We start from the raw sequence: 27,989 nt of genomic DNA on the forward strand, positions 1-27,989 counted from the left end.
AACGGTTTGGTAAAAGTTTTATTTGAGAGCATGAATATAAGTTTACACATTTCTTTAGTCATAGAAGAGTTGAATGGAAAGAGCTTGCATAGTTTACAAAGCCAAGAGCCCACATTCCTTTGCTGTGTACCTTCTTACATTCGTTATAAAGAAATTTCAGCATCGCAATAACTGCAGTAGCTTGCAAGCTGCCTTATACAAAATCAGACCCATTAGCCTATATACTGTTTATGCCAGGGGTTGACAACCTGTGGTCTCCAGGTGTAGCTGCCCTGTATTAGAAATCTCATTCATGTACAGAGGCACGGGCAAATTTAAATCTTTCCTATTGCCTATAATTCTGGACAATACATAAAATGAAGAGACAAAATGGACACACTTGATAAGAAGCCTGATTGGAAGAGGACAGAGAAAGAGGCACAGAAACTTCAGAGCAAGTCACATTCTAAGCACCAAAAAGTCCACAGCTGCTTTTTTAAAAAAACCAAAACAGAACAGTTTAAACCTAATAAAGAAGGGAAAGTGTTTTAATGCAAATATTAAAGGTTGGAGCCAAAGCTTTGGGGCATTTGCTTAAGATGCTCAGTGGAAGCAGGAAGGCTTAAAAATATTTATTTCTGCCTAATTATGTTTGATGGCTGCTGTACAGAATCAGCAGGCTAACAAATATGATCAGTGGTTGGACTTGTAACGTTTCAGACTGAAAGTGAGGAATATAAATGTTTGAATGCTACTTTACACATTCAAAATCTCACCTCAGATATGAAGCAAGCATGTCAGGAAAAGGATTCTAAGCTTATTGTGGTATTTGTGAGATTTTTTTGAAATGGTAGAACCCAAAACATGTGGCCTTCTATTTGTTGCTAGTCTCCAACTCCCATCAGCTCCAGACAGTATAGCCGATGGTCAGGGATGAAGGGAGTTGAAGTCCAGCAACATCTGGAGTATGGTGCAACATTTACAACAGTGTTTCCCACACTCGGGTCTCCAGCTGTTTTTGGACTACAACTCCCATCATCCTTAGCTAGCAGGAACAGTGGTCAGGGATTATGGGAACTGTAGTTCAAAAACAGCTGGAGACCCCAGTTTGGGAAACACTGATTTACAACATACCAAGTCATTGTTTTATTTTTACACAGTTTGTTTAAAAACGTGTATAAAAAGAAGACTTTAGAGCATCTAGTCTTTGAAATATACAAGGAATTTCAGGCTCCCTATATGTGAGTAACATTTGCAACAAGTAGTAACAAATTAGTAAGAATACAGAAGTGCTAGAAGTACTTAATCAAAAGCTATCAAGTTAGAAATGTTAAAAAAAGAATCTTTGGAATTTGCCATTTAATACCTTCTATTTTGTTTTTTAAAGAAATGCCCCAATACAGTAGAAATGCAGAGGGTTCTGAAGTAAAGCGAAACTTGGCTTGATCCGGGTTCTCTTTCCATTAGGACATCATCTTTTTCTTACATTCCACCGAGCAGAAAACCATTCCTTCTACCGGCATAAACTTCTGGCCAATGAGACACTTGCTGCAACAGGAGCACAGAAAGCACTCTGTGGTGGCATGCCAGTTGAAATTGTTGTAACTCACACGTTGAACTTCCGGGTCGATAGCGTTGTGGCAACCCTGGCAGACCTAGAGAGGAGATGAGAGAAATGAAAAATGTGTTTGTTTCCAGCTTTATAAGACAACGAAACCCAGCATAGTCAATACAGATGTTGTTATAACTTCGGTTCAGCATTTGAAATTCGCCAGGCGCATTTTGCACCTGGCTATCGGCCACTTAAAAAGCAGAGACATCACCTTGCCAAAAAAAGTCCATATAGTTAAAGCCATGGTTTTCCCAGTAGTGATGCATGGAAGTGAGAGCTGGACCATAAAGAAGGCTGATCGCCGAAGAATTGATGCTTTTGAATTATGGTGCTGGAGGAGACTCTTAAGAGTCCCATGGACTGCAAGAAGATCAAACCTATCCATTCTGAAGGAAATCAGCACTGAGTGCTCACTGGAAGGACAGATCTTCGGCCACCTCATGAGAAGAGAAGACTCCCTGGAAAAGACCCTGATGTTGGGAAAGATGGAGGGCACAAGGAGAAGGGACGACAGAGGACGAGATGGTTGGACAGTGTTCTCGAAGCTACCAGCATGAATTTGACCAAACTGCGAGAGGCAGTTGAAGACAGGAGTGCCTGGCATGCTCTGGTCCATGGGGTCACGAAGAGTCGGACACAACTAAACAACAACAAATTGGCCACTTGTGACCAAGTAAAGATGCCTGGGTGCCAGAATGGTGCCTCCACCACCTAGAGGTGCATGCCTGAGGATCCTTCAACCTTGACTGTTTTCACAGATTGGCAACACATCCTGTAGAATCCTACCTGTTATATTTTATCTGCACAATCAGACTGATTTTCAGGAACCAAAAAGTCGCATTGAAAAATATGCCTTTCGAGGCATCTTGCCCAAAAGTGACAACTGGGGATCCTGTAATCCTGGTTTAAGGAGTCTTTTGGTGCCTAGCTTATATATCCGAGTTTCTAACACTGCTTCAGTTGTAACATAATTTATCACGGTGACAACATTACTCAGCATCCCTGGTTTCTCCTTTGCGCCTTGAAATTGCCTGTGGAATGTAGAAAGGGTAAAGGCTGAGGACTGGATTTTCCCTCATAGAAAGGGATCCTCTGCAGGCAGAAAAGGCAAAGCCTACTGTTTGCCCATTCTGTGGATCTGGCCTGTTCTTCCTTGTGGCAAGAGCAGCTATACTGAGTGCTTTTCCACAGGCCTCCACTTGGTGGCGATATTGTGCAAACTGCGAACACTGTACTGCGGATTGATGAACCAGGCTGTCTATCCTACAGGTGAGGAGCCGTGAGATGCAAATTCCTACATTGCTAAAATAAGCACACTGAAAAGTCACAGGGATGGATGCCTCGTTGAAGGATCATGAAAGCAGAGAGAAAAATATTGATAGCAAGTCTACAGACTGAGTTGAACCACCTATTCATAGAATCATACAGTTGGGAGGGACCACAAGGGTCATCTAGTCCAACCCTCTGCAACACAGGAACATTTTGCCCACCTTGGGTCTTGAACCCAGGATTCTGAGATTAAGAGTCTTATGCTCTACCAACTGAACCATCTCATCTCTGCTTACAGGTAAGTCTGTACATATATACTGGGCGATAGCCAATGTTATTCATGCTCAGATCTGACCCACTGAAAGCAATGGACTTAAGTAACAAGTCCAAGAAATTTCAGTAGGTCTGCTTTGAGTATTACTTAGTTGGATATCCTGCACCAAGTCTCAGCAACCCTGCTCTTCCTTTCCAAGCAGTTGTTCATCAGCATGCAATGATTTCTTTTACTATACGGACCTTTGCCAACAAAGGTCCATATAGTAAAAGCTATGGTTTTTCCAGTAGTGATGTATGGAAGTGAGAGCTGGACCATAAAGAAGGCTGATCACCGAAGAATTGATGCTTTTGAATTATGGTGCTGGAGGAGACTCTTGAGAGTCCCATGGACTGCAAGAAGATCAAACCTGGCCATTCTGAAGGAAATCAGCCCTGAGCGCTCACTGGAAGGACAGATCGTGAAGCTGAGGCTCCAATACTTTGGCCACCTCATGAGAGGAGAAGACTCTCTGGAAAAGACCCTGATGTTGGGAAAGATGGAGGGCACAAGGAGAAGGGGACGACAGAGGACGAGATGGTTGGACAGTGTTCTCAAAGCTACCAGCATGAGTTTGACCAAACTGTGGGAGGCGGTGGAAGACAGGAGTGCCTGGCATGCTCTGGTCCATGGGGTCACGAAGAGTCGGACACGACTACACGACTAAACAACAACAAATGGAATGATTGTGCCCAAAAGAGCTCCCATCTCTCTGGCATGCTAGTTTTATACATGCAAGACTTTGCACTTCTTGTGTTTTTGTATGGAGGGTTATTCAATTATGCAAGCTTCCCCCCTGCAGTGGTACACTCACTGCTTTCAACTACTGTGAGAACAAGGCCACCCCTTTTGCAACTTCTTAAATTCTGCACTTCTCTATTTTAATGTGAGTCAGTGAGTGTAAGATTTTTTCCCAATGTTCTTCGGGGGAAAAGAAATAGATGCCCTGAAGAGACACAAAGAAGTGTTTTCCAGTCAGTTCATTTCAGATAATGGTCAGAACAAGAGGGGAGACAGAGTGTCCTGATGAATAACTGCTCTATCAGTGGGAAAGCTGAATTTAAGAACTTCAGATTAAGAAGCACGCATAAAAAAGCTAAGCGAAACTACAGACAGAAGACACTCATTAAGAGAAGGGAAAACCAAACAGGAACAATAATAAATAAATAAATAAAGCTACCAAAAACAGCATTGTAAGTAGAACAAAGGAAACCCAGGAACCCAAATGAGGAAGTAATTAACTTTGGACTAACTGGTGCAGATGCTAAACAATGTTTTAAAAACATTTCATTCTTTGACACTGCATTTTAAAGAATAATATTTATAAGACTGCACACTGAGATACTCCCCTGGTGGTCGTGCTGTGTGGACTTCACAAGAAATACAACGGCTGACCGAGATTTTGGACAATGCAGTGAAACTGACGAAAACTTCAGTCTAGAAGATAGCAGGAGAGTCACTGCTCTATGAAAGCATTAGACAAGGACAGTTGCCCCAGGGGTTTTATACCCAAGGTACATTAGGTCTATTCAAATGAAATTAAATCCCAGCCCCCTGTTGTTTTCTGTCTGCATTTATTCAGGCACCAGAGCAAAGTTTGACACGCATATCTCTAGTACAGTTAGAGCACTGGAAGTCAATAATGATTCCTTTGAATCGGGGGCGAGCAGGTGCAATGAAATATGAACATCATGCTCTCCCACTGGCCTAAACTAGCAATAGTACTTCTGCGTTCTGCAGAAATTGCAAGTGATGGAGGAGCACCCCTGGAAGCTCATAAAAAGAGCCATAAAAAAATCCCACCTCTCGTGGGAATGATCTGGGAAGAAGACACGGTGGCAAGGTCAACTTTGGTCAAGCAAAGGGATGGTTTACACAAACTACTCAAAGTGGTCAAGGACAATGCACAAAATCTTTCCTTGAACTTGGTTGCTCTTCAGCATGCAGGACAAGAGGACAGGGCACCTTCATACAAACTTCCCTTCCTTACTAGCGTAATCTCAGTCCCCCCCCCCTACTCTGGAACAAAACAGGAGTAGCTGTGTGTCTCCAGCACATTCCTGATACTACCAGTCTTTTTGCCTTAGCTGGCCATTCCCAAGAGTTTGCGTGTAGATGCTGAACAAAACATGGGATAAGAGAAGTGGACCTTGATGGTGAATGAATTGCTTACAGGAAACACTATCAAAGACAAAACATTGGGTGGTATTAAACCAAGTTTGATTCAAGAGTATACATCAATAAATCAACATCCTTAACATTGACATTAATGACCATTCCTATATTGCAGGGGGTTTGGGCTAGATGACCTTCAAAGTGTCTTCCAACTCGACAATTCTGTGACTATGTTAGGTCTACTAATTTCATTAAGTCTCATCCGATTAAAACTTAGCTGACAACCACCAGGCTGGGGTCGGGCATGGATAAGCCAGTAGTTTTTCATTATGGATAACAGTGTTTTAAGAAACCACTGTTCTAGGCAAGATATGGGAAAGCACACCTGGGCACATAACTGCACATAGTAGTTATGCATCGCAGGCAAATCGTGACTCTCTTACCACGGCATGATTCTTCACATAGCACGGTTTGCAGACAGGCTTTTCGTTTACCATGACGTAGATCTCCCCAGCCAAGACACAGTCGCAGTCAAAACAGCAGAAGTGTTTCAGATGCCAGCTTTGACCTTCGGCCTGGGTGTACTCATTGCTGAATATAAGCTGAAGGGATACAAGGAAGGGAGGTACACATTCAATACAACCACCCATTTTGTTCTAGAACGCTTTACAATGCTAAGGAAACACACATTTTCGGCCATATGAAATACCTCCACCGAGCATTTCAGCTTGTTGCATTCATCGTTCTGTTCCCCACCCTTTTCACCCACTTTTTTTCACCAAAAGCAGCGAATGCAAAAAAGCAGAGATTTGACTCTCCCAGAGAAAAAAGGAATGGCTTGTGGGCTTCCCATGGGTATTCTGTGAGAGCAGGATGATGGACTAGATTAAGGTTACCAGACGTCCCCGTCTCCCAGGGACAATCCCTGGATTTACAAATCAGTCCCCATACAAAATCTATTGAAGTTGAAAAGTGTCCCCGGATTCATTGAAAAAAATCTGGTAACCTTAGACTAGATGGGCCTCTGGCCTGATGACACAGGGATATTACGTCCTTATGAATGCCTTCCAGGTATTGAAAAAATGAGGGTAGTGTACGAACAGTGCAAAGGGGACACAAAGAAAGAGGCTCCAGGGGTTGTGGCAAACCCTCGACAGGAGGACCCATAAGCTGAGCTACAGGTAAAAGGAGTTATAGCTCCTGCACAGCTCAGGACTAAGAGATGCTGGCGAAGTGCTCCTGAGCAAAGCTCAGGAAAGAAATCTGGGGGTTCATTCAAGCCCGCCTCAAAAGGAGAAGCCAGCTTTAGAAGCTGCCAAATTTATTTCCCCTCAGATTAAAAACCAGAGCGGGGAAAGAATGGATGGCTTTCCCATCCTCTCTGCTTTGGGTAATGGAGTCACATCCCTGATGTATACTTTTTAAGGCCAGGTACTGCCTTTCACCATCATGCCCTGCTTGTTAGTGAAATCCTAATGCTGGGCTAAATGGACAGCAATGGAAGAAGCTGCGTTGTACAGAATCCGGCCACTGGTCTATGTAGTATAATCTATAGCAGTGTTTCTCAAACTTGGGTTGTTGGGACTACAACTCCCATCATCCCTAGCTGGCAGCGCCAGTGGTCACAGATGATGGGAGATGTAGTCCAACAAGAGCTGGAGACCCAAGTGTGAGAAACGCTGGACTACAGTGGCCCTCCAGGATTTCAGGCAGGGATTTCTCCCAGCTCTTCCTGGAGATGACGGGGATTGAACCTAGCACTTCCCGTGTGGAAAGCAGATGCTCTGCTGGTAAGCTATGGCCCTTCCTTTGGCCTGGTCAAAAGGCAGCAAATCTTTACAGGCAAGTCTTTTCTCCATGGCCTTTTCCATGGATGCAGAGCAGAAGGGGGACCTTGCTTACCTCGTCGCAGCCAGCGCAGCGGGGCTTCTCGCTGTCACAGTAGTGCCGGCCACAGTACAGCTTCCCATTCTTCCAGAAGTAGATCATATCCACAAGGAGCTCGCTGCAGGTGCAGCAGACAAAACAAGCCGGATGCCAGAGTTTGTCGTAGCCAGCCCGCTCGGCGTAGACAGCCGGGTCCCCTTCCTTCATGCTCAGTTTGCACCGGAAGCAGCACTGCGAGGAGGTCAAGGGATTTTAAAGTTTATGTAGAGAGCTTATCCAGACTTCCACTTACCCCACTGCGCCAGAAGTGCTTTAGTTATGCTGGTCACGTGATCTGGAAAGCTGTCTGCACACAAACGCTGGCTCCCTTGGCCTGAAAGTGGAGATGAGCGCAGCACCCCATAGTCAATTCTGACTGGACTTAACCATCCAGGGGTCCTTTACCTTTTACCTTTACCTACCCCCTGGGAAAATCCAATCTTGACTGCTAAACTGGAGCAAATGTAATTCAGATTTCTGCAGATTGATGTTTGCTCCAACTGAGTGCTAAAAAGTGGGTTTTCCCAGGGAAAGCAGTGAAGGCAAACAGAAAACTGCTCAGATCCATCAGACAAGCCTTTCCACAGCAAAAACTATGCCCAAGGCAGCTCACAAAAACCCCCACATTGGCGCATGCATACACACACACACACACACACACACACACACACACACACACACACTTTTTTTTGGGGGGGGACCCAAAAGCACAACACAGTTTGTGTCTCATATCGATTTCACATCATTGTGAAATCACCTTTGCATTTTACACATCAGTACATTCAAACAAGGTAAAACAGTGCCTAATATAGGCTTAATGTATGACAAGGAAAGCGCTAAATGAAAACCAACTGCCCCCAGAATAAATACGTAAATTAAAGGTTAGATATACTAGTGCTGGCCTTTCGGGACTCCAAAAGACCACAGCAGCCTGGCTTAAATACAGTCCAGAGGGGGTGGAGTCTTCTCAGCAGTGTGGAGTATTTACAGCCAGCTCCTTTTAACTTATAAGTAATAAGTGGATCAATGCTGTTTATATGGCTTAATACTTTCTGCCAACAGTAAGTGAAGCCCTGAGATGTCTGCCTTTGTATTTATTAGTTTGATTTCAAGCAGAGGCCTTTCCTCATTAAACTTAATTGGGGGTGCCATCTCTCTCTCTCTCCCCCCCCCGGCTTCCACTTAGGAGTCCCTCCCTCTTCATCTCGGGAGTTTTCCTTTTCTGTATGGTTCGTCAGTTTTCACCTTGAAAAGAAACCCACAACACACTGCTTCTTCCAAGAACTAATGACTCTCGTTTAAATATAGCAAGACTCGCCGGCCATCCCAAGAGACAAAAAATATTGATCTTCATGCAGGTACTAAATATAGCATTTTATATCTCGGTAGAAGCTGCACGACTGTCATGTAGGAGATGGAGCAGACTTGCTCCAGATTGAAGGAGAAAACGCATGGGTGGAAATTAGGCAGGCTTTACCTAAGTATTAAGAAGAAACATCCTGAGGAGAAGAGCTGTTCAACAGAGAACCCAGCTGGTTCAGTAACAGCCGGCCCCTCATCACAGGAGAAATTTAAGCAGATGTCGGACATTGCAGTGGGCTGGACTAGAGCACCCTTGGGAGACCCAACTCTACAATTCTATCCTTTCTGGGATGCTGTGACTGCAAGATTCCTTGATAAATAAACCCTGTGCAAAGGATGCTGCAGCATGAAATACCAGGCTAAAATAATACAAAACCCCATTGTTTTGCTACCCTTTACCGACAGTTCTGCTCCTGTTTGCAACACACAAGACACACAGAGACAGGAAGACAAATAGACATATATGCCCACTTACATATTGGGATGCCTTTGGACCAGCCAGTTTGTCTTCCATGGCTCCTACGGTGGCCGGGGTGCCTCTCTCCCCGTTAGTCGGGACATCCTTCCTGGCAGCTTTGCCTTCCACTTCGCTCGGCAGCTTGACATCTCCCACCCCGAGAGCCTCGTTCTTGTATTTCTTCACAAACTGCTCCATCTGCTTCACCTCGTTAGGACTCAGCTCGTGGCATTTAGACGGATCCTGATCATGTGCGGGCAGCTGCTTGGCCAACTGCTTCTTCCTGTACTGAGCACCTTCCGAGCCAGCCACTGGTTGCTTCTCCTTGGGAAGCATCTGCATATAATGTCTTGCCTAAAGAGTCCGGAGGGATTGCAAGAATTAGTTTATCAGATGCCCTTGGGATTCCTGCTTTTATAAACGGGGAGGGCGGCAGTGGGGAGGAAGGCAACCAAGGGGAGATTAACAGGGCTCAGCAGAAGTTGTTACTCTTCGGCGCGAACAGATACCAAGAAGTGGACAGCGAAACTGAAGGGACGTGACTGGGGCTGAGAGTCAGAAGCTCACTGCAGGCGCATGCTTTACAACAAAAAACCCCAGCCATTTACTCCGCTGCAGTAACAGCTTGTACAATGTTTAGCCAACACTGAATCTTTTCAGATACTGACATTGCAAGAGCTTTCAGGCTGCTAATTGCAATCTTTCTCACAGGGGAAAACCAGCACGTGAGGGTTGGAATTGAGATCGAAGGCTTTTTAGCTTGTTTAAATAACTTAAAATGAAATAAAGTACTGCAAGATATACATGAAAAACTGAAGAAAAACTACTTTTGCACGCTGGAGTTCCCCCTCCCCTTGAAAATCCCTAAAACCCTCTTATGATTACAAAGCTGCACGCACATCTCCAGCCTTCTGCTTTAGATCAGCCAGCAAGACACTACATAAACTTGACTCAAGATTGAAACATGCACGGGGTTAGGCTGGGTGGGGAAGCCCCACAAGGCTATCCAACTATCGCATCTCGATGAGCCATTAATAAACCAAGGGGAGCTTTTCTCTCGGATCCCAGCTCTGAATTCGTTCTGACCATATACAGTAACAGAAATGTGCAAGCTTGAGTGCTTTTCTTCAGCTTTTAAACAATGACATAAATTGTGCAGGTTTTCCAACGCTATGTCCTGTTTCTGGAAGTATTCTTGAAAGGGCTCATCTGGGAAGTCGTAAATCATCCTAAGTGGTGGCGAACATCTCTAATGCAATGCTTTATCCTAGCCATTAACACGACCTCTTTCCTCCACCTCACCCCTCTTGCTTCCACAACCATCCTATTTCCATTGTGTGGCTACTTTATAGCAATCAGAGACTTGCAAGGGGAGTTGACCACCAGACCCAACTTCATTATGTTTACATGGCTTATAGCAGGAGAACCAGGGGCACTGGACTACATTTCCTGTCTTGGACCACTGGCAATACTATCAAAGGCTGATGGGAATTGGAGGGGTACCAGGGTTACTGAGATAATAATTCCATTTATATTTTCCTGTTGTTTTACATCAAAATATGGAATCCTGGGTGTTCTATACACTCCAATCCACCCCTCCTTCAGTTTAAAGCAGGATTTCCCAAACTTGGGTCTCCAGCTGTTTTGGACTACAATTCCCATCATCCCTTGTCCTGCTAACTAGGGATGATGGGAGCTGTAGTCAAAAAAACATTTGGAGACCCAAGTTTGGGAAACCCTGGTTAAAAGGATACCTTCTTCTAGTTTTCATAAAAGCTTCCAAGACTGTATCATGATAGCTCACCAGGGTTTGATTCTGAACAGGAGGTGCCCATTCGTAAGTCACAGTATTGATCGACACGTTCTTCTTGGCAGCCACTGGATTAGTCAGTATCATAACATTGCGCTTGTACATAGGGATCCCATCCGATTTCAGCTTTGCAATGAGGGTTGTATATTTTGTATCCTCAAAGAGCTTCCCCACTTTGCGGTCGTCCTCATTACTAGTGGGAACATCGTGCTCCTCCTGCCCACACTTGCAGTTTCGACATATTTTCCTAGTGATTCAAGACAAAAGCACTGATTAGGCCATGTTCATATAAGTAAACAGAAACTGAGTGATATCCTGCTTTAGATATCATTCAGGAGGGCATAACCATAATTCTGCGAAAGTGTAGACTCAAGGAGAGGAAACCACAGCTGCTTTGCTTCTCTAGGCAAATGCTGAGCTGTAAACAAAGAACCGACCTTGGTTGTAGCTCACAACTGTCTGGAGTGAGACAAACCACAAGCCCAGGTTCTGATGATGTGCTAAGCCAAACCATGGCTTAGCTCACAGAAGCAGCAAGACCAGTGAGGAGGAGCAAAAGGGCTGCAATCTCTTCTCTTGGCTGAGTGCTACGCGCAAACTGGGTCACTGTCTGTGCTTAGAAGTAATTGCCTCAACTGTCCCTTCCCTGCTGAAAATGGAGCTTACTGAAGTCACATGATGAATACGACAGATTCCTTTGCTGTTTTATTTCTGAGGAAATAGCCCTTTTTCTCTGTGGGACAGAAGAGCATTCTGGGAAAGTGGGCAGCAGCGTCAATATTACTCTGGTAACATTGATGTGAACGAGCAGCTCAACAGTGTGCTGTCCTTTGTTTTCATGAATACATTTTCCTCTTCCCTCCTTAGTATAAATAATCTGGGAGCAAAAGGGGCAGACTAATATCCTATATTCATTAGCAGTTCTATAGTTTTAAGACTATGGACCGAATGCTCTTAACGCTGCTGCCCCTTTATAGAACAATATGCACTACAGTATTTCACTTACTTACATATTTCGGAAGCCAACCCTGCTGTGTTTGGGGTCCTGGACTTCTGCCCTGAAGATCTACCCTGATGGCCTCAACACCTTTCTTTCCTCTGACTTCCTTAAGGTGGTGTATGTGGGTCTCTCTTCACCAAATTTAGCCTCTCAACCACTCTGAAACATAGAGAGACTGACTGGGCCATGGCCACCCAGTTTACTTTGTGGCCAAGTGGCAATTCTATCCTGGGTTTCCCTGGTTCTAGTCCAGCACTCTAACCACAACATCTCTCTGGCTCTTACATTACTAGTGTGGCATGTCATAACTCATAGACAATACTGAGCTGGATAGATCAGTGGTCTGCTGCTTCAATACAAGATGGACATATCACGTGGGAAATTTATCTCTGGGAGAAATCTGCACGGTTGCACAACCAAGGGCGTAGAAACCAAGCTTTATGAGGAATGGCTGAGGGAGTTCGGTATGTTTAGCCTGGTAAAGAGGAGACTAAGAGGAGATATGATAGCCGTGTTCAAATATCTAAAGGGTTGTCACATGGAAGATGGAACAAACTTGCTTTCTCCTGCTTCAGAGGGTAGGATCTGAACCAATTGCTTCATGTTACTGCAGAATATGATCCGGAACCTTGCACTAGATGTGCAAAGGTCACATGCAATAAGAGACTATTGTATCCATAGTTTTTACATAGTGGCAATATGAATTTTCCGGCAGGTATGTCAAGAATGCTCCAAGTGTAACAGATTTCCACTCACAGCTGGCTTTATATTCACACAGATGTTACACTCCCATCTAGTGGAAAAGAACATAATTGTACTGCAGACCCTAAAGGCATATTTGCTTTGCAGAAAGCTTTTTAGAGACATTCGTGCACATATTTTCACTGAGTCATCTATCTATGGGGGGATTGCGGGGGGGGGGGAGTCTAGGCTGGGTCATTCTGAAATTCCTGACAAACTACCTTCACATTTAGAGAAGCTAACAGAGATCTTCTTTTAAAAATATGTCATGTATAAATACATATATGTAGAACCATAGAATTGTAGAGTTTGAGGGTCATCTAGCTCAATCTCTGCAATGCAGGAATCCTGGCCACAGCCAGCCCTTCTGGCCACAGTTTATCTTGCAATGGGAAAGGTGTCAGATTCAGCAGTGCTCAACCTGGGATGCACACCAATTCCCATCATCACAATTCCGAGCCAATGGCTTTATTAATCTGAATGGGGAGTCTTGTGTTTATTTAGTCTGCTGGAATAATGCTGATGCTGATTCATGTATTTTAAAAATATGTAGTGGTGGATTTATGATCTGTGCCCTTTTGGGGCGCCACCCATTAGTTTACCTTAATCAATGCGACCGTCTCAAAATTAGAGGAAATTATAATTATGTTTCTGTCTTTGCACTGTGCTCCCTGCTCCCCAGACAACTTGGGAACATTTCTTGCTGTTGCCCAGACGGGGAAAAGGTGAGGACAGCAATGGTGAATCTGAAATGGGTGCCCACTCCCAATAAAAAACAACCATTGGGAACAATTAGGAAAAAGAAGATGATGATTATGGTGATGACCTGAAAGATCATCTCATTGCTTATATTCCCAGCTGATCACTGCACTCTGCAGGTGAAGGCCTCTTGCAGGTACCATCTTATCAAGAGGACCATCCACACAATATACAAATCGGGCCTTTAGCGCTCTGACACCTACCCTTCGGAACTCCCTCCCTGTCAATATTCAACAGGTCCCGTCTCTGTTCTCTTTTTGGCACCTACTGAAGACTTTCTTCTTCCAACATGCCTTCCTCTAGTTCAGGCTTTTTCTGCAGCCCGCACCTGTATTGGAACTGTTTTAATTTTTATTGCTTTGTCAGTTGTTGTTTGCCAACCTGGGCTTCTTTCGGGAGGAAGGGCAAAATATAAATTTAATATACTAATAATACCTCTGCCAAGGGGTCCCCCTGGCTCAACAACTTTGGAAAAAGGTGGCAGTAACAACAGTGGTGGTGATCAGTGCCGTTTTTCTAGAAAAATTGGTGCTGAAACTCACCACGAATGCCTCCCGTGTTCTCTTATAATGACAGTGGCACCCGCCTGAGAGGTGGAACTGGTGGTAATAATGATGAGGCCCTAACAACCCACAAAAAGGTTCATCTATGTTATTTAGAAAGGAATCAATTTTATTTCCTTTTTTCATTATTCTCCCTCACCTCTTATCCTTAATGGTAATAAAGCTTACAATACAGATTAAAAGTAAAGGGACTCCTGACCGTTAGGTCCAGTCGTGGATGACTCTGGGGTTGCGGTGCTCACCTCGCTTTATTGGCCGAGGGAGCTGGCGTACATCTTCCGGGTCATTAGGCCAGCATGACTAAGCCGCTTCTGGCAAACCAGAGCAGCGCACGGAAACACCGTTTACCTTCCCGCCAGAGTGGTACCTATTTATCTACTTGCACTTGATGTGCTTTTGAACTGCTAGGTTGGCAGGAGGTGGGACTGAACAACGGGAGCTCACCCCGTCGCGGGGATTCGAACCGCCGACCTTCTGATCGGCAAGCCCTAGGCTCAGTGGTTTAGATCACAGCGCCACCTGTGTCTCACAATATGGCTTACAAGCTGTAATTAACTGGAAGGTGGGGTTCATAGGTAACGTCTCAGACATCACAAGGATTTGGTGCCTGTATGGTTCTTCCACACACACACTTTGGAAAGGGAGACAAGGTAGCCCAGCAGGGGTCAGGGGAGCGACAAGGCATGCAGAAAGTCCCAGACTGTTCAATCCATGGCATGCAGTATCAACACATTTGGCTCCTCAGCTAAATTCTATAGCAAAACCAATCACCGGTAGCATTTCTTCACTGTACAGTCAAAACTGTACTCTCATTGGAAGCGAGCTCGATGGAAATCAGCTGACTTCTAAGTAAGCAACTGTACACAGCATTAAATTGCCTCAAGGCTGGCCCAAGACATCTGAGGCAGACCTCAAAATGGCATCCTCCCTCCCCACCAGAGATGAAGGGAGTCAGGGAAGAACCACATCAGGAACAAGGGTGGGTGAGGGAAAGAAAGGAAAATCAACAATGGGATTAGCTGCCCTGGTAGACCCTGCTGCCTGGGGCGGTCTCAACTCTCCTCATGGGCAAACTGGCCCTCGCTTGCCTGAACCCACATTTTATTTATATGCTCGTAAGAATCTAAGAGCTCTACTGCAGGGGTCAGCAAACTTTTTCATCAGGGGGCCGGTTCACTGTCCCTCAGACCTTGTGGGGGGCCGGATTATATTTTTTTGGGGGGGAAATGAATGAATTCCTATGCCCCACAAATAACCCAGAGATGCATTTTAAATAAAAGGACACATTCTACTCATGTAAAAACACACTGATTCCCGGACCATCCACAGGCCGGATTTAGAAGGTGATTGGGCCGAATCCGCCCCCTGGGCCTTAGTTCGCCTACCCATGCTCTACTGCATGGGACCAAAGTTCACCTAGCTAAGTATTCTGTTCTCATAGTTGCCTGTGAAAAGCCCACAGGCAAGATGTGTGCACGATAGCAGGGAATATGGCGTCTTTCTCATATCCTTGAAAATGCTAGCATAACTCACATTTGCTGTTCTAATCAGAATCAATTCCTTCATGTGTTAATTTTTCCCAATTTTGTCCATATGTGTGATGTAGTTAAGTTTATGTCTGAACGAGTCAGTTTGCGGCCAAATGAGACCTGTGTTGTGCAGATATGCTTATCTGCAATAGAAATGTTTCGGTAAATCAGGAAAACTCTCTTCTTACCTCCAGAAATGTAGCTCAAATCCTTCACATTTGTCTTTGCACTTCAAGCAAGGGGCCCCAGATCCTTCTTCATGTCCTAAGCCCATCTGGAAAAAAGAAAAAAAACAGAGTTAAAAAATATATTTCCCAAGGCACATAGTATTATTTTTAGAGTGCTTCAACTGGCAAACTTCCAAAAATCTATCTAAGATATAGGCAGGGGGAGATCTCAACTTTCAGGAAGATAATTCACTTGAAGCTGCATCACGGAAGCTTCACACCTTTCTTCCTAGCCCTGTAATTTCTGAATAATAGCTGGCTCTTTAATGCATTTGGCTTTGTGATAGCGGTAGTGATAGCAGGACACTGAAATAAGAAACGTATGATTGGACCAGGGCTGGGTGATATATCGATATATCGTCCAAAACCAGTTTCAAGTCCATATTGTGGTATCATTGTCATAGTTCTTGACCTGGCAATATATTGCAAATCATGATGTGGGTGCGGGTGTGGTAGGCAAATATCACAATGTGGCATAAACCATGAAGCCAGCCAATGCCTCTACAGAGCTCCATCCTTATTTCAGACATTGTGATATATCAGTATATTGCAATGTTTAGCTGGTGATACACCACAAAGTTGAAAATCAGGTCTATCCTTACTGCAAACATTGAGATATTTCAGTATATCACACTGTTTAGATGGCGATATATCACAAAGTTCAAAACCAGATATCACCCAACCATACCATTCACCTCTACATAGTTCCATTCCTATTTCAGACATCGTGATATATCGGTATATCATGATGTTTAGCTGGTGATATATTGTGATGTTGAAAACCAGATATCGTCCAGCCCTACTGAATCAGCTTCCCCCTCCAGTGGTTTAGCAAGCCACTATGTAACACCTCCTGCCTCTGTTGAACAGCTCCCCTGGGCCACCTGCCGCCAGTGGTGCTTGCTTGCTTGCCTGCCAGACATTTGTCCTGCTGGAGTTGATGTGGCCACCTACTGGCTATTAGGCAACAGCCTGGTGTGACAACAGCCTTACGTTTCTATCGATATAGAAAGAAAACACCACATGAAACTTACGTTCTGCAAGAGTGCTTCAGCAAACAGATTTGTTGAGCAGAAAAGAAATGGCCAGTTTTCATGAAAATGAGTAATGGGCTGTAAGCCTTTGGCTGGCTATTCATGAGGGGACACAGGCTTTTGCCCCTGCATAAGTAAAAGCAGCAAGCTTCAAGGTGAAAGGGTTTCAGACATAATATTCATAATTATCATTACCACTTACCCAAAAGTGTGTGTTGCAATTGCTAAATAATGCTTTACACCTGTGTGGAATTCTGACTGAACACCAAGCTCGCCTTTCAATACTCAAAAGTATAAGAAATCTGCCTGCATGCTTTTTCTCCTCCTTTTTTTAAAAGAGGATGGAATCAATTTATCCATAAATGGAATCATGGAAGAAAGTAAGACACATAGGTCATTTGAAATGTAGCCAAGAAGAGGTTTCTGGATGTCAGTTGCTAAAAATTCTAAAAAAACATCTGGCATTTCAAATACGCCCAGTTTGATTTCAAGGCAGTCTGCGAACGAAAAGCATTACAAGTCTACTGATTGAAGTCATCTGCTTCACAATGCCTTCACGACTAAAATATTACTTCAGAGCAAAGTGTTATAAATGGTTGCAGGCTAGCCTCATGTTTGAAAAAGAAATCTTGCTTTAATCAGCTTGGAATGTTTCTGGGGACTCAAAAGCTGACTCTCTTTTATGTTAAAGAGCACTGACCAAATCTCAGCTTCCTGGCTGCTGCCAATCAAGTGTCTGGGGAAATAGAAGTGCTGAATATCATCTCCCCCTCTCAAGAAGAAGATCTGCACCATCAAATAATGTATTCATATGTTGCATGTTCTTATTAGAGGCTAAGATTTGAAGGGAAAATTGCTGGGTGGGGAGGAACAAATTCTGAGAGGAATTGTCACCTGTCACTTAATATAATGGTGGCCAACACAGAGAATGCAGCCACAAAGACAGTGTCACATGTCCTGCTGCAAAAGGATGTGGTGGCATCATGTGCTGGCATCCTCATGTGGCTACACAGAGATGCAGTGCCAACCAGGTGTGCTTCTAGACTCTTAGAGACACAACATCAGGAATAAATGAGCAGGTGCCCACAATTCCTCTCACCCCTGGCAAATGCCCCTGGCCTGAGGAGGACTGCCAGTAGACTCCAATCTAGTGTTATATCTTGAACACCCATGGGCAGTGGTGAAGAGAAACCAAGGCAAAGATGCACAACCACACAGCTCACACAGATGCCTTCAGATACAAGCAAGTGGATATTCTTTGTTCTTTTGGCCCGACACCAAGATCCAGGACCGAGGGCCTTCTGGCGGTTCTCTCACTGCGAGGAGCAAAGCTACAGGGAACCAGGCAGAGGGCCTTCTCGGTAGTGGCACCCACTCAGTGGAACGTCCTCCCATCAGATGTCAAGGAGACAAGGAGCTATACATTTTTTAGAAGACATCTGAAGGCCTGTATAGGGAAGCTTTTTAATGTGTGATGTTTTATTATGTTTCTATATGGACTTGACATCTTTCCGCAGGGCCTGCAAGACAGAGCTGTTCCACCAGACCTTTGGCCAGGGCACAGGCTGACTCCCTCCCTCGGCAATCTTCGCGGAGCTCTGGCCCAATGGTTGCCAGTGGCCTGAATTAATTAATTTTATAATGAATGATTTTAGAGTGTTGTTTATGCTGTACTTTTGTACTGTTTTATTGTTGTTAGCCGCCCTGAGCCCGGCTTCGGCTGGGGAGGGCGGGATATAAATAAAATTTATTATTATTATTATGATGTGCTGGGAGCCAGCCAGAGCAGCTGGGGCAACCCAGTCATCTGGTACTACTATCTTACTTGGCTACGAATGATTGCCAAGAAATATGACGACTACAACTAGTAAGAATAATAATGGGGAAAGATACACAAAGAGGCTCCCCTTTCAATGCCCTGCCAAATGCAGATGTTGGAAAGGAGCAGAGCTGATACTATGTGGCGGACACAGCAGGTACGAGCCCTCTCTATGAGCAGAGTGGAACTGAAAATTCTGAAAATTACATGTACAGTGGTACCTTGGGTTGCATACACTTCAGGTTACATACGCTTCAGGTTACAGACTCCGCTAGCCCAGAAATAGTACCTCAGGTTAAGAACTTTGCTTCAGGATGAGAACAGAAATCGGTGCGGCAGTAGCGGGAGGCCACATTAGCTAAAGTGGTGCTTCAGGTTAAGAACAGTTTCAGGTTAAGAACGGACCTCTGGAACGAATTAAGTACTTAACCCGAGGTACCAATGTATATTCTAACACTTAAGTGGCTGTCGGAACAAGCAGCTATTATGCGCAGGAGATTTTCGTGCAGGTGACCCTCAGTGTGACTGTGGCCTTACCAAACCCTTCTAACATTTATCTGTAACAAGACCATATGCATAGCTAGCTGGCACTAGACCATACATGTACTGGCAACATGGACTGGCTGAGGGAGTCAGGGAACAGCAAGAAGCCTCAAATTCAGCAGGGAACTGCTTTTACTTAGGCTTCACTTTTTCAGCATTCTTCCAAACAGATGATACATTAAAAAAAGAACGCTGTCAGGCATCTTAAGCCCAGTATCTCTGGTCCATGCTTTGTGAGTGCACACGGATCATGGTGGGGCTTCCCATTGACTTTATTTGTGGAAATAGGTCTGCATAAGTGACAGGGATGCATGCAAATATTTGTTTCAGGCAAAGAAGCTATTCCTTGTGTGGGAATCCCATGTGCACCTCAGGCCTGGTCAGCGGCGTAGCGTGAGTTCTCAGCACCCGGGGCAACGCAAGTAATTTGCGCCCCCCCCAACCCGCGAGTTGCCGCTGGCGCTGCCGCCCAAACGACGTTGCTTGCCCGGAGGAGGAGGGGGGCAGAGAGGCGAGGAAAATGCAACTGCCCAGCAGCTGCAGCAGCAGCGGCGGAGGCGGGGCTGTGAAGAGGGGCTGCCTGGCGCATCCTCCGCGGCGAGCGCTGAGAGCCGCTGCCTGCCGGGCGCCTTCAGCCCGGACGCGCGCACAGCTCGGCGGTTCCGCGAGACATGCGGCTCCGCTACAGCCTGCGCCCGAGGCTCTTCGGCGACTCCGGAGGCAGCGAGCGCGCCCCCCCCAGATGTTGCGCCCGGTGCGGCCGGCACCCCTGGCACCCCCCACGCTACGCCACTGGGCCTGGTGCACCACACTGGGAATGAGTGGGAGCTATGAACTGGGAAAACTCTGGTTCAAACCTGCGCTCAGCACTCGGAAAGCCTTGGGCAAACCACCACTTCTCAGCTTCATCTATAAAATGGGGATAGCCATATTAGCTTGTTTTACAGGCTGTTCTAAGGGCTACCAAGGGAATGTATATAAAGCCTCGATAGGTGTATTAAAATCATATATTGCAATGAAACACAGTACCAGTGCAAGAGGTTAGAAATGTTTCTAATGGACAAAAGGTGATTATTAAGGCCTAGCTGGTATTAAAACGTGGTATTTAATTTTATTGCTTTACATTTTGATTTTGTCACTTTATGATTCCTGCCCCCCTGCCGCCCCACACAGAAAGCTACCCAGGCCATCTTTGAGAGAATTCCCACACATATAAGGGAATTCTGGTCTATCTTGCTAACTAGCAATTTTGACAATTACAAAATAGAGAATTAATTTCGCTGGTACAAAATTACCCGAATGGCTGAGAATGTTGTCCTGTTATAAAAAAACCAACCCAGGACTTTTTCCATTTTGTCCTATTTTCAATTGGTCTGTTGAACTGGGAAGATTTATTGAAATGGTGACTGGATGTTGATTTTCACTCTGAACTGGTTTCTAAGGCAGCCGCCGCAAAACAACAGGGATCAAGAAATGCCCTGCAAGAAATGCCAAGTGGCACTTTGCAGTAAACGAACAGAGCAGAAACTTCTACTTCTGCAATACAGGATTTTTAGCAAGTTGTCTCTTTGCCTATTTTCATTGTTCAGGCACATCCCAGAGTTTACCTCCTCTCAAAAACCCCCTTTTAAAAAAGGCAGACACATACCATTCTTATTTAAAGAGCAGCCGTCTGAATGGGAATGTTCCCCCCTTATTTTCCAAAAGGACGCAAATTTCTCTGCTTCAGTGCCAGCCTCTCCTTTCCTGAGGCAAACTATGTGATCACAGCATGCAAATGGGACCGCGAGGCAGTGACCTACTGACACGTTTTTATGGAGTTCACCAATGTCACAGACAGGGCAGAGAGAATTCTAACTCAGAACAAAGGTTTAACTAACAGGGGCTCAATAAAGCACCAACTGTATAGCTCTCGGCATCTCCATGGTGAAGTTAATGGGAAACACAGACACTGGGAAAAATCACAACCTCCGTCAAACACATAGCATTCTACTCAGAGATTCCTGCATTGCAGGGGATTGGACTAGATGACCCCGAGGGTCCCTTCCAACTCTGCAATTCTATGATTCTATCTATAAAAAGAGATAAAATCAGGTAGCAGTTGTATACGTGGGAGAGATTAGCCTAATGTTAAAGGCATCCCTGGCACTCAGTGAATTAAACATTAAGACTGTATTTTGCAATTACTCAAGCTCTAACCTCCGAGGCACTCAGGCTTTGGGTAAGAGAATTATGAGCAATTTATTCTGGGCAGGCAGAAGAAGATTTTCTCAGAGATTGTTTATTTCAAGCTCATTGTCAAGAACCAATAACCCTTCTTTATGGGACATGAAATCTCACACAGATGCCACGTATATCATCTTACCTCCGTATCTCATCCCATTTTACCACATACCCAAAATAAATATCTTGCCATTTCTCTTCGCTGCATTATTCATCTACAGATGAAATGAAGACAACCAAAGAGGCCTTTAGTATCTAGGAGTTCACTTCTAGCCTTTCTGCTTCAGGTTAACTTTTCAGTGTGGAGCCAGTGCGGTGTAGTGGTTAAGAGCGGTAGTCTCGCAATCTGGGGAACCGGGTTCGCGTCTCCGCTCCTCCACATGCAGCTGCTGGGTGACCTTGGGCCAGTCACACTTCTTTGAAGTCTCTCAGCCCCATTCACCTCACAGAGTGTTTGTTGTGGGGGAGGAAGGGAAAGGAGAATGTTAGCCGCTTTGAGACTCCTGAAGGGGAGTGAAAGGCAGGATATCAAATCCAAACTCTTCTTCTTCAATGTAAGCATGGAGACATTCAAGGAAATTTGGCTGCAATCCTATACCTGCTTACCTCAAAATAGGCCCCACTGAACTCATTGAGACTTCTAAGTAGATATGTGATGGATTGCAATGTTAGAAAATTGCTTTTCTGGGATACAGAAGGCCTACGAATCCTCAAATCAAAGGGAGATAATGTGGTGCTGTTAGCTGTTGTTAGACTCCAGCGCTCATCGACCTGTCTGATGGTTAGGGATAATGAGTTATAGCCTACACTGGCTACCTCTGTTCTTAATGTTTCCATTTGCATCTTGAGTTTTGTGCAGGTATTCCTTGATCCTTCCACAGGAAAGGTACCTTATAGGCATACATTGGAATAACTTTTTTAAAAAAGAGCCAGCAAGGAAGTGACCAAACACAAAACTTATATTTATCCATTTGAATATTCAAGGCAGCTCAGAAAATTCTTTAAAATGTGATCCTAGGAAACATGAGAAGGGAAATAATAAAGGTTGATTGCCTGTATATCATATAGTCTCTTACCACTGAATCCTTCTCATTTCCAGTTTGGTGCAATGTCTTCAACAACTGTTGACAGGGAATTATGCTCCTAATTTCTCCCCCGCCGCATTACTGTCTTCCCAGCTACTTTTCTCTTGTTCTTTTTTGTGTGGAACCAGAGAGTAAGTCTTGATAAAAAAATGAAGCATGCACCACATCTATAAAGAGGTAGCCACCTTTGTCTGCAATGTCATTTTTGAAAATGAACATGCTCTATGAAGCAATTAAGAACTATAATTATAGAAGTACATTCTCCTTCAGCTCATAGGATGCCTTTGAATTAAGGTAAAGTATGTTCCAACGAAAAAACCAAGTTATGGAATTTATGAAGAGAGCAAAGCGGTAGCTTTCAAAGATGGGAGAACCAGATGGATGTTTTACAGATGTACTTTTCCACAGGTCTTCAGATTTCACACAAGATCAGGTAACGAGAAGAAGGTCTCAAGCCTGATATTTATGCTCACCATTGCATCAGGAAGCCTGAAATCACAGAGCATCAAAGCTCTCTGTTGGCCACAGTTAATGGAGTCAGTTTTCACCATGACAGAACTACCAAAGAGCATCACTGAGATCAAAGGGGATGCACAGTTTTGCCTATTAGGATGTGCTCTGTTGCCAGGACTGGAACGGATTAATCCACCTCACATTAAATTTCTTAAAATTTAGGAAGTGGGTTGGTTCCAACTAATGGCAGGGACAACATTTACAAAGAAGAGTTTCCTACCAACATACTACATGTTCTCTTCTATTTTTCTGGCCTCCAGATTACAGCGATACTTATACAACTACCACATAGCTTATGCCAACACTGGCATGTGTTTATCCTTACTACATTTTATCTTCTTCTGGAACGGGATCTCTTAAATCTTTCATAAACATTTATTTCCATTTATTCCTAAACAAAGAGGTTGCAGATGGCTGCTTAAGAGAGTAAATATATCATTAACAAATTTCTGTTCATGGCCAAGGCCTGGACACAGTTTCTTGTTCTCCACAACAGCAGCTATTCTTGTACGGTGGTACCTTGGTTTATGAACTTAATCCAAACCGGAAGTCTGTTCTTAAACCAAAGCATTCTTAAACCAAGGCGTGCTTTCCCATAGCAGCGGGGGACTCAATTTACAAATGGAACACACTCAACAGGAAGCGAAACATGTTCTTATTCCAAGGCAAAGTTCACAAACCAAAACACCTACTTCTGGGTTTGCAGCGTTCTTAATCCAAGTTGTTCATAAACTAAGCTGTTCTTAAACCAAGGTACCACTGTATACTGTATAACACACTCCAGCAGGTAAGATACCCACCTGAAAACATTTTCCAGGGTCTCAACAGATTTGTTTAAGTGACAGACATGTGATCTCTTATAATTTTCTGTAATCCCAAAACCTAACTGAAAGAGTCACACTTCCTCTAAGTGTGTGTGTGTATTAACAAAAGCTGGACAACAGATTGACTACTTCAACCTAATGCTTGCTAATTGTAACATCAAAGAAGCAAGCATACATTTATTCTTCCATGTAAAATATTCTGAAGATATATATGATGATGGAAAGAGCTATGTTGCTAAGCTATCACTTTCAGCACAAGTTTTAAACTGCCCTTAAAAGTGGCCTTTTGGGCAACAATTAAATATACAGTACCTTTATGAAGTGTCACAAAAAAAGTTGGCTTGTAGCCATAGACACTGGAAGTTGAATGCAACACTAAAAACATCAGCAAGTTTCCTGGAGTTCCTTTCACTTGTGTGACACTGACCAATTATCTGAGACCTCTTTCATATACTAAAGGAGAAGCAGTGACATCTGAAAAACTAATATGGAGCAGATTATATACATTCTTGAAGAAATACATGAGTATAAAGTTGAATCCATTAACTATATTCCTTCCCTGATCATGTTTCCAGTGAATATACATTCCTTTTTGTGCAAAATTACCACCATCCTACATGAAGTCCTGGCTAACCAGGATATTAAGAAATTTCCCCTCTCTTTCATTTATCGAGATAGCTCAAAGTATTTATATTGAAAGTTCAGACGTGAACTGGATGGCGTTGGTGCATATGGAGTTGTACAGGTATGTGACACAAGAATTGTTGCATTTATAGACTGGTAGCTAAAGTTCAAGTCCATGCATGGACTCATTTGGTATCCCTGGAGAAACAGTCACAATCTGGACTATTTCTAGTGCTACAATAAGTATCCAAACAAACCCCCATGTTGCAAAAGAGAACGTCAACAATGTTTGGGCAACATGATGGCCATATACATACATAATAGACAATCTTTATAGAATTCTTGCAAACAATAACAAGTTCAATGAATATATGCTGAGCAGTGACTACATTACTACATGAGTACTGCTCCACAGCATTTTATATTTTCATTCATATATATTCATTCGAAATAAGATGGGTTTATGAAACAATTCTACAGTGGTACCTTGGGTTAAGTAATTAATTCGTTCCAGAGGTCCGTTCTTAACCTGAAACTGTTCTTAACCTGAAGAACCATTTTAGCTAATGGGGCCTCCTGCTGCTGCCGTGCCGTCGGAGCAAAATTTCTGTTCTCATCCTGAAGCAAAGTTCTTAACCTGAAGCACTATTTCTGGGTTAGCGGAGCCTGTAACCTGAAGCGTATGTAACCTGAGGTACCACTGTATATTCTCCCACCACGCTGACGAAGATCTACGAAACTGCAGTCAATATCTGGAATCTCTGTTCAGTGATTTATATTACAAAGTTTGGTACCTCACTTCATTTAAAGGCTTTCAGAGACTTTGAGTCCAAGATTTCATTTTGAACTTGTTATTAAAAGACTTCTATAAAGATTTGTATTATGTATGTATACGGTCATCGTGTTGCCCAAACATTGTTGACTATTTCTCGTGCTGCCAGAGCCAGGCATTGGGACCCTGCAACACATCCTTCATCCAATCTGATGCCCTTCAGATGTTCTGAACTGCAACTCCCATCAACCTCAGTCAGCATGGCCAATGGTCAGGGATGATGGGAGTTATGGCCCAAAACATCTGAAGGGTGGCAGACTGGAGAAGGCTGCTCTACGCCAACGTAAGGGACATGCAGCCTGGGACTCAAGCGCTAAGGTTCCCTTCTTTCTTATATTCTCACTCTTCCGAAAGAAATAGCAAAATAAGACTGCACACATAGACTATACATCAACAGTGCACACCAACATCCAATCTATTCACCAGCTTTCGCTGGTGTGGGCTACAAAAACTGAATGGAAGAACTATTTGACATTTCCCCCCCCCACACTGCGTTCGCTTCATGCCGCTGCGATTACTCTGCTAAGCCAGCCAAGGAGGGCAGAGAGGACGTTGCCGTGACCGGAGGGAGCAGGGGTGCACAGTGAAAGCCTGCAGGACTCCATATGGCCCTCTTGGCAGGCACAAGCACCAGGCCAGGACCCATGCTGTTTCGCTGCCCTGGAGCAATTGTAGATTCTGGTAGGCTCCCCAGGTCTGGAGTTCGTACGTACTTCACTGGCAGACTTTGGGCTCTCAAATTTCAGTGGCGCCCTGTGTGATGCTGCAATTCGGGCCCTCCACCACTTGCGCCCCATTCTACAGCATTGTTGTGGCGCCCCTGCAGTGCTGCGCCCCCTGTGGTTGAACCATTTGCACCACCCTAAAACCGCCTCTGCTTACTTCATAGGACTGTGGTATAACTCCACAGTAGGTTGACTTCAGTGTGTAGACCCTTCCTTCTTTCCTCCGATAATCTGTGTGGTTTATCAATAGGCTTTTAAACTTAACAGAGCAAAGAGTGCATGCTCAGGGTGCATAACAGCTAAGGTGTGCTGCTGATGGGGATCATGTGAGCACACGTGGGGATCCACTAAGAGCAGGTCAGCGGTGCACCCAAGTGGATTGTGTAGCTGAGTGAGAATTAAGTAAATAGAATAAATCAACAATAATAAGAATGTTAAAAGAAGATTTAAAAAAGCATTAAAATCTTTATTGCTTTTAAATAACACCACATTCATACATTCCGGCCCTCTCTAAGGTAGAACCTATCCCAGCAAGAAGTCAGAGATGAATTCCTGTCATTAATGACTAGAGCAGAAATGTCTCTATTTCCCCATCTTCTACCTTATTTTGGCACCTATGCACGCCATAAAATTGAATAAAATCATGCAACAAACCTACTTCAGTTCAGCACATTTTTTGCTCCAGCTTTAGAAAATGCCTACTCAATTAAGACTTGGTTTTTCTAAAACAGCCTGCCTCCTCCAACAAATCTGAGTAAGCAATGCAGAGTATTTCGTTCCAAACAGCTCAGGTGCTGCAAACATTCAAGTTGCCATCCTAAACTTACAGAATAAAAATAAAAATGGTAAAAGAGGTGAAAACCCTTAGGGAGTTGCACTGCTTTTAATGTCGGAGCATCACAGAAATAGAGAACACTTAAAAGAGATCTGTTTGTCCGTACATATTGAAATGTACACACTAACGCAGAATCCATCACAGCAAGCACAGATTAACTCCTGTTTGGACATATCTAGAGAACAAAGAATCTGAATTTTGGGAAGGAAAAAAAACACCTGGAAGGACTGGTGGAGCGAGAGATTGTGCTAGGGACAAGAGCCTAATATTTTCTCCATTTTCTCTTGTCATTCAGACTTTGCTGTATACTTTTGCTTTTATTTTCGGCACAGCTTTCCCAGACTCATAGAATCATAGAACTGTAGAGTTGGAAGGGACCCCGGGGTCATCTAGTCCAACCTCCTGCGATGCAGGAATCTTTTACCCCACGTGGAAGCCTGAGCTTCAGAGTCTCATACTCCACCGACTGAATCGAACGCACTTTTACCTACTTACTAGGGAGTACGCCCCATTAAACACACAAGGACCTAGTTCTGAGTAAACGTAGGTAGGACTTGCCTTGCCAGGATTGTGGAACCTACCGATAACCACAGTCTCAGCCAAATCCCTCCGGGCCAATGCTTTTAAAAACAACAAAATATTTATTCGCATAGTAGCAAAATAATAATAAATAAATAATAAAATATAATATAATAATAATAATAATAATAATAATAATAATAATAATAATAATAATAATAATATATCTGCAGCAACACCCTCTCCCCTTCAATATTACGAAGGAGGCGCAATCTACTATCCAAGGATGAACTTGAGACGGAGAGGGGTGTGGAATAGGTTTGGGATCTTACAAACCGAGGAGAACAATAGCAGGCAGCAAGGAAGAGTGTCAGGGGCGTTGGCCAGCGCGGACAGGTAACTTTAGCCGCCGGCCTCGCTCCCTCCGCGCCCGCGCTGAAGTTGCGCGCTGCTTCCTTACCTTCTTGATCTTGCTTTCCAGATCCATGTTGGATCCCCAGCGCGCGCGCGCGAGATCCGGGGCGAGGGAGACACTCAGAGCACAAATGCCTTCCTCCCTCCTGCTGTTGCTCCCTGACAGTCGGATGTGGTTGGAAAGGAAATGAGCGCAGGGAGGCTCACTTCGCTGGCTCGCTCGCCCCGGGCAGCTCCAGCTGCAAGCGAGCGCGCTCAAACTTCCGCTCTCCTGCGGCAGCGGCGAGAGGAACAAAGGAAGCCCGGCAGCCAATGGGCGCGCAGCTGCTCGCAGGTC

The 27,989-nt window shown here is 44.3% G+C and overlaps 1 protein-coding gene across 1 annotated transcript; it reads right to left on the reverse strand.

Annotated features, from left to right (window-relative positions):
- On the reverse strand, positions 1 to 27,989 carry TES (testin LIM domain protein). Its single transcript, XM_082239823.1, has 7 exons — positions 27,699 to 27,989; positions 15,624 to 15,709; positions 10,838 to 11,090; positions 9,052 to 9,387; positions 7,191 to 7,406; positions 5,732 to 5,890; positions 1 to 1,634 (listed from the first exon to the last, which is right to left on the reverse strand). Exons 1-7 carry the CDS (start codon positions 27,723 to 27,725, stop codon positions 1,443 to 1,445), a joined length of 1,269 nt encoding a protein of 422 aa, XP_082095949.1. The 5' UTR covers positions 27,726 to 27,989; the 3' UTR covers positions 1 to 1,442.

This window comes from Podarcis vaucheri (assembly GCF_965113315.1).
Source record: "Podarcis vaucheri genome assembly, chromosome: 10".
NCBI classification, from domain to species: Eukaryota; Metazoa; Chordata; class Lepidosauria; order Squamata; family Lacertidae; genus Podarcis; species Podarcis vaucheri.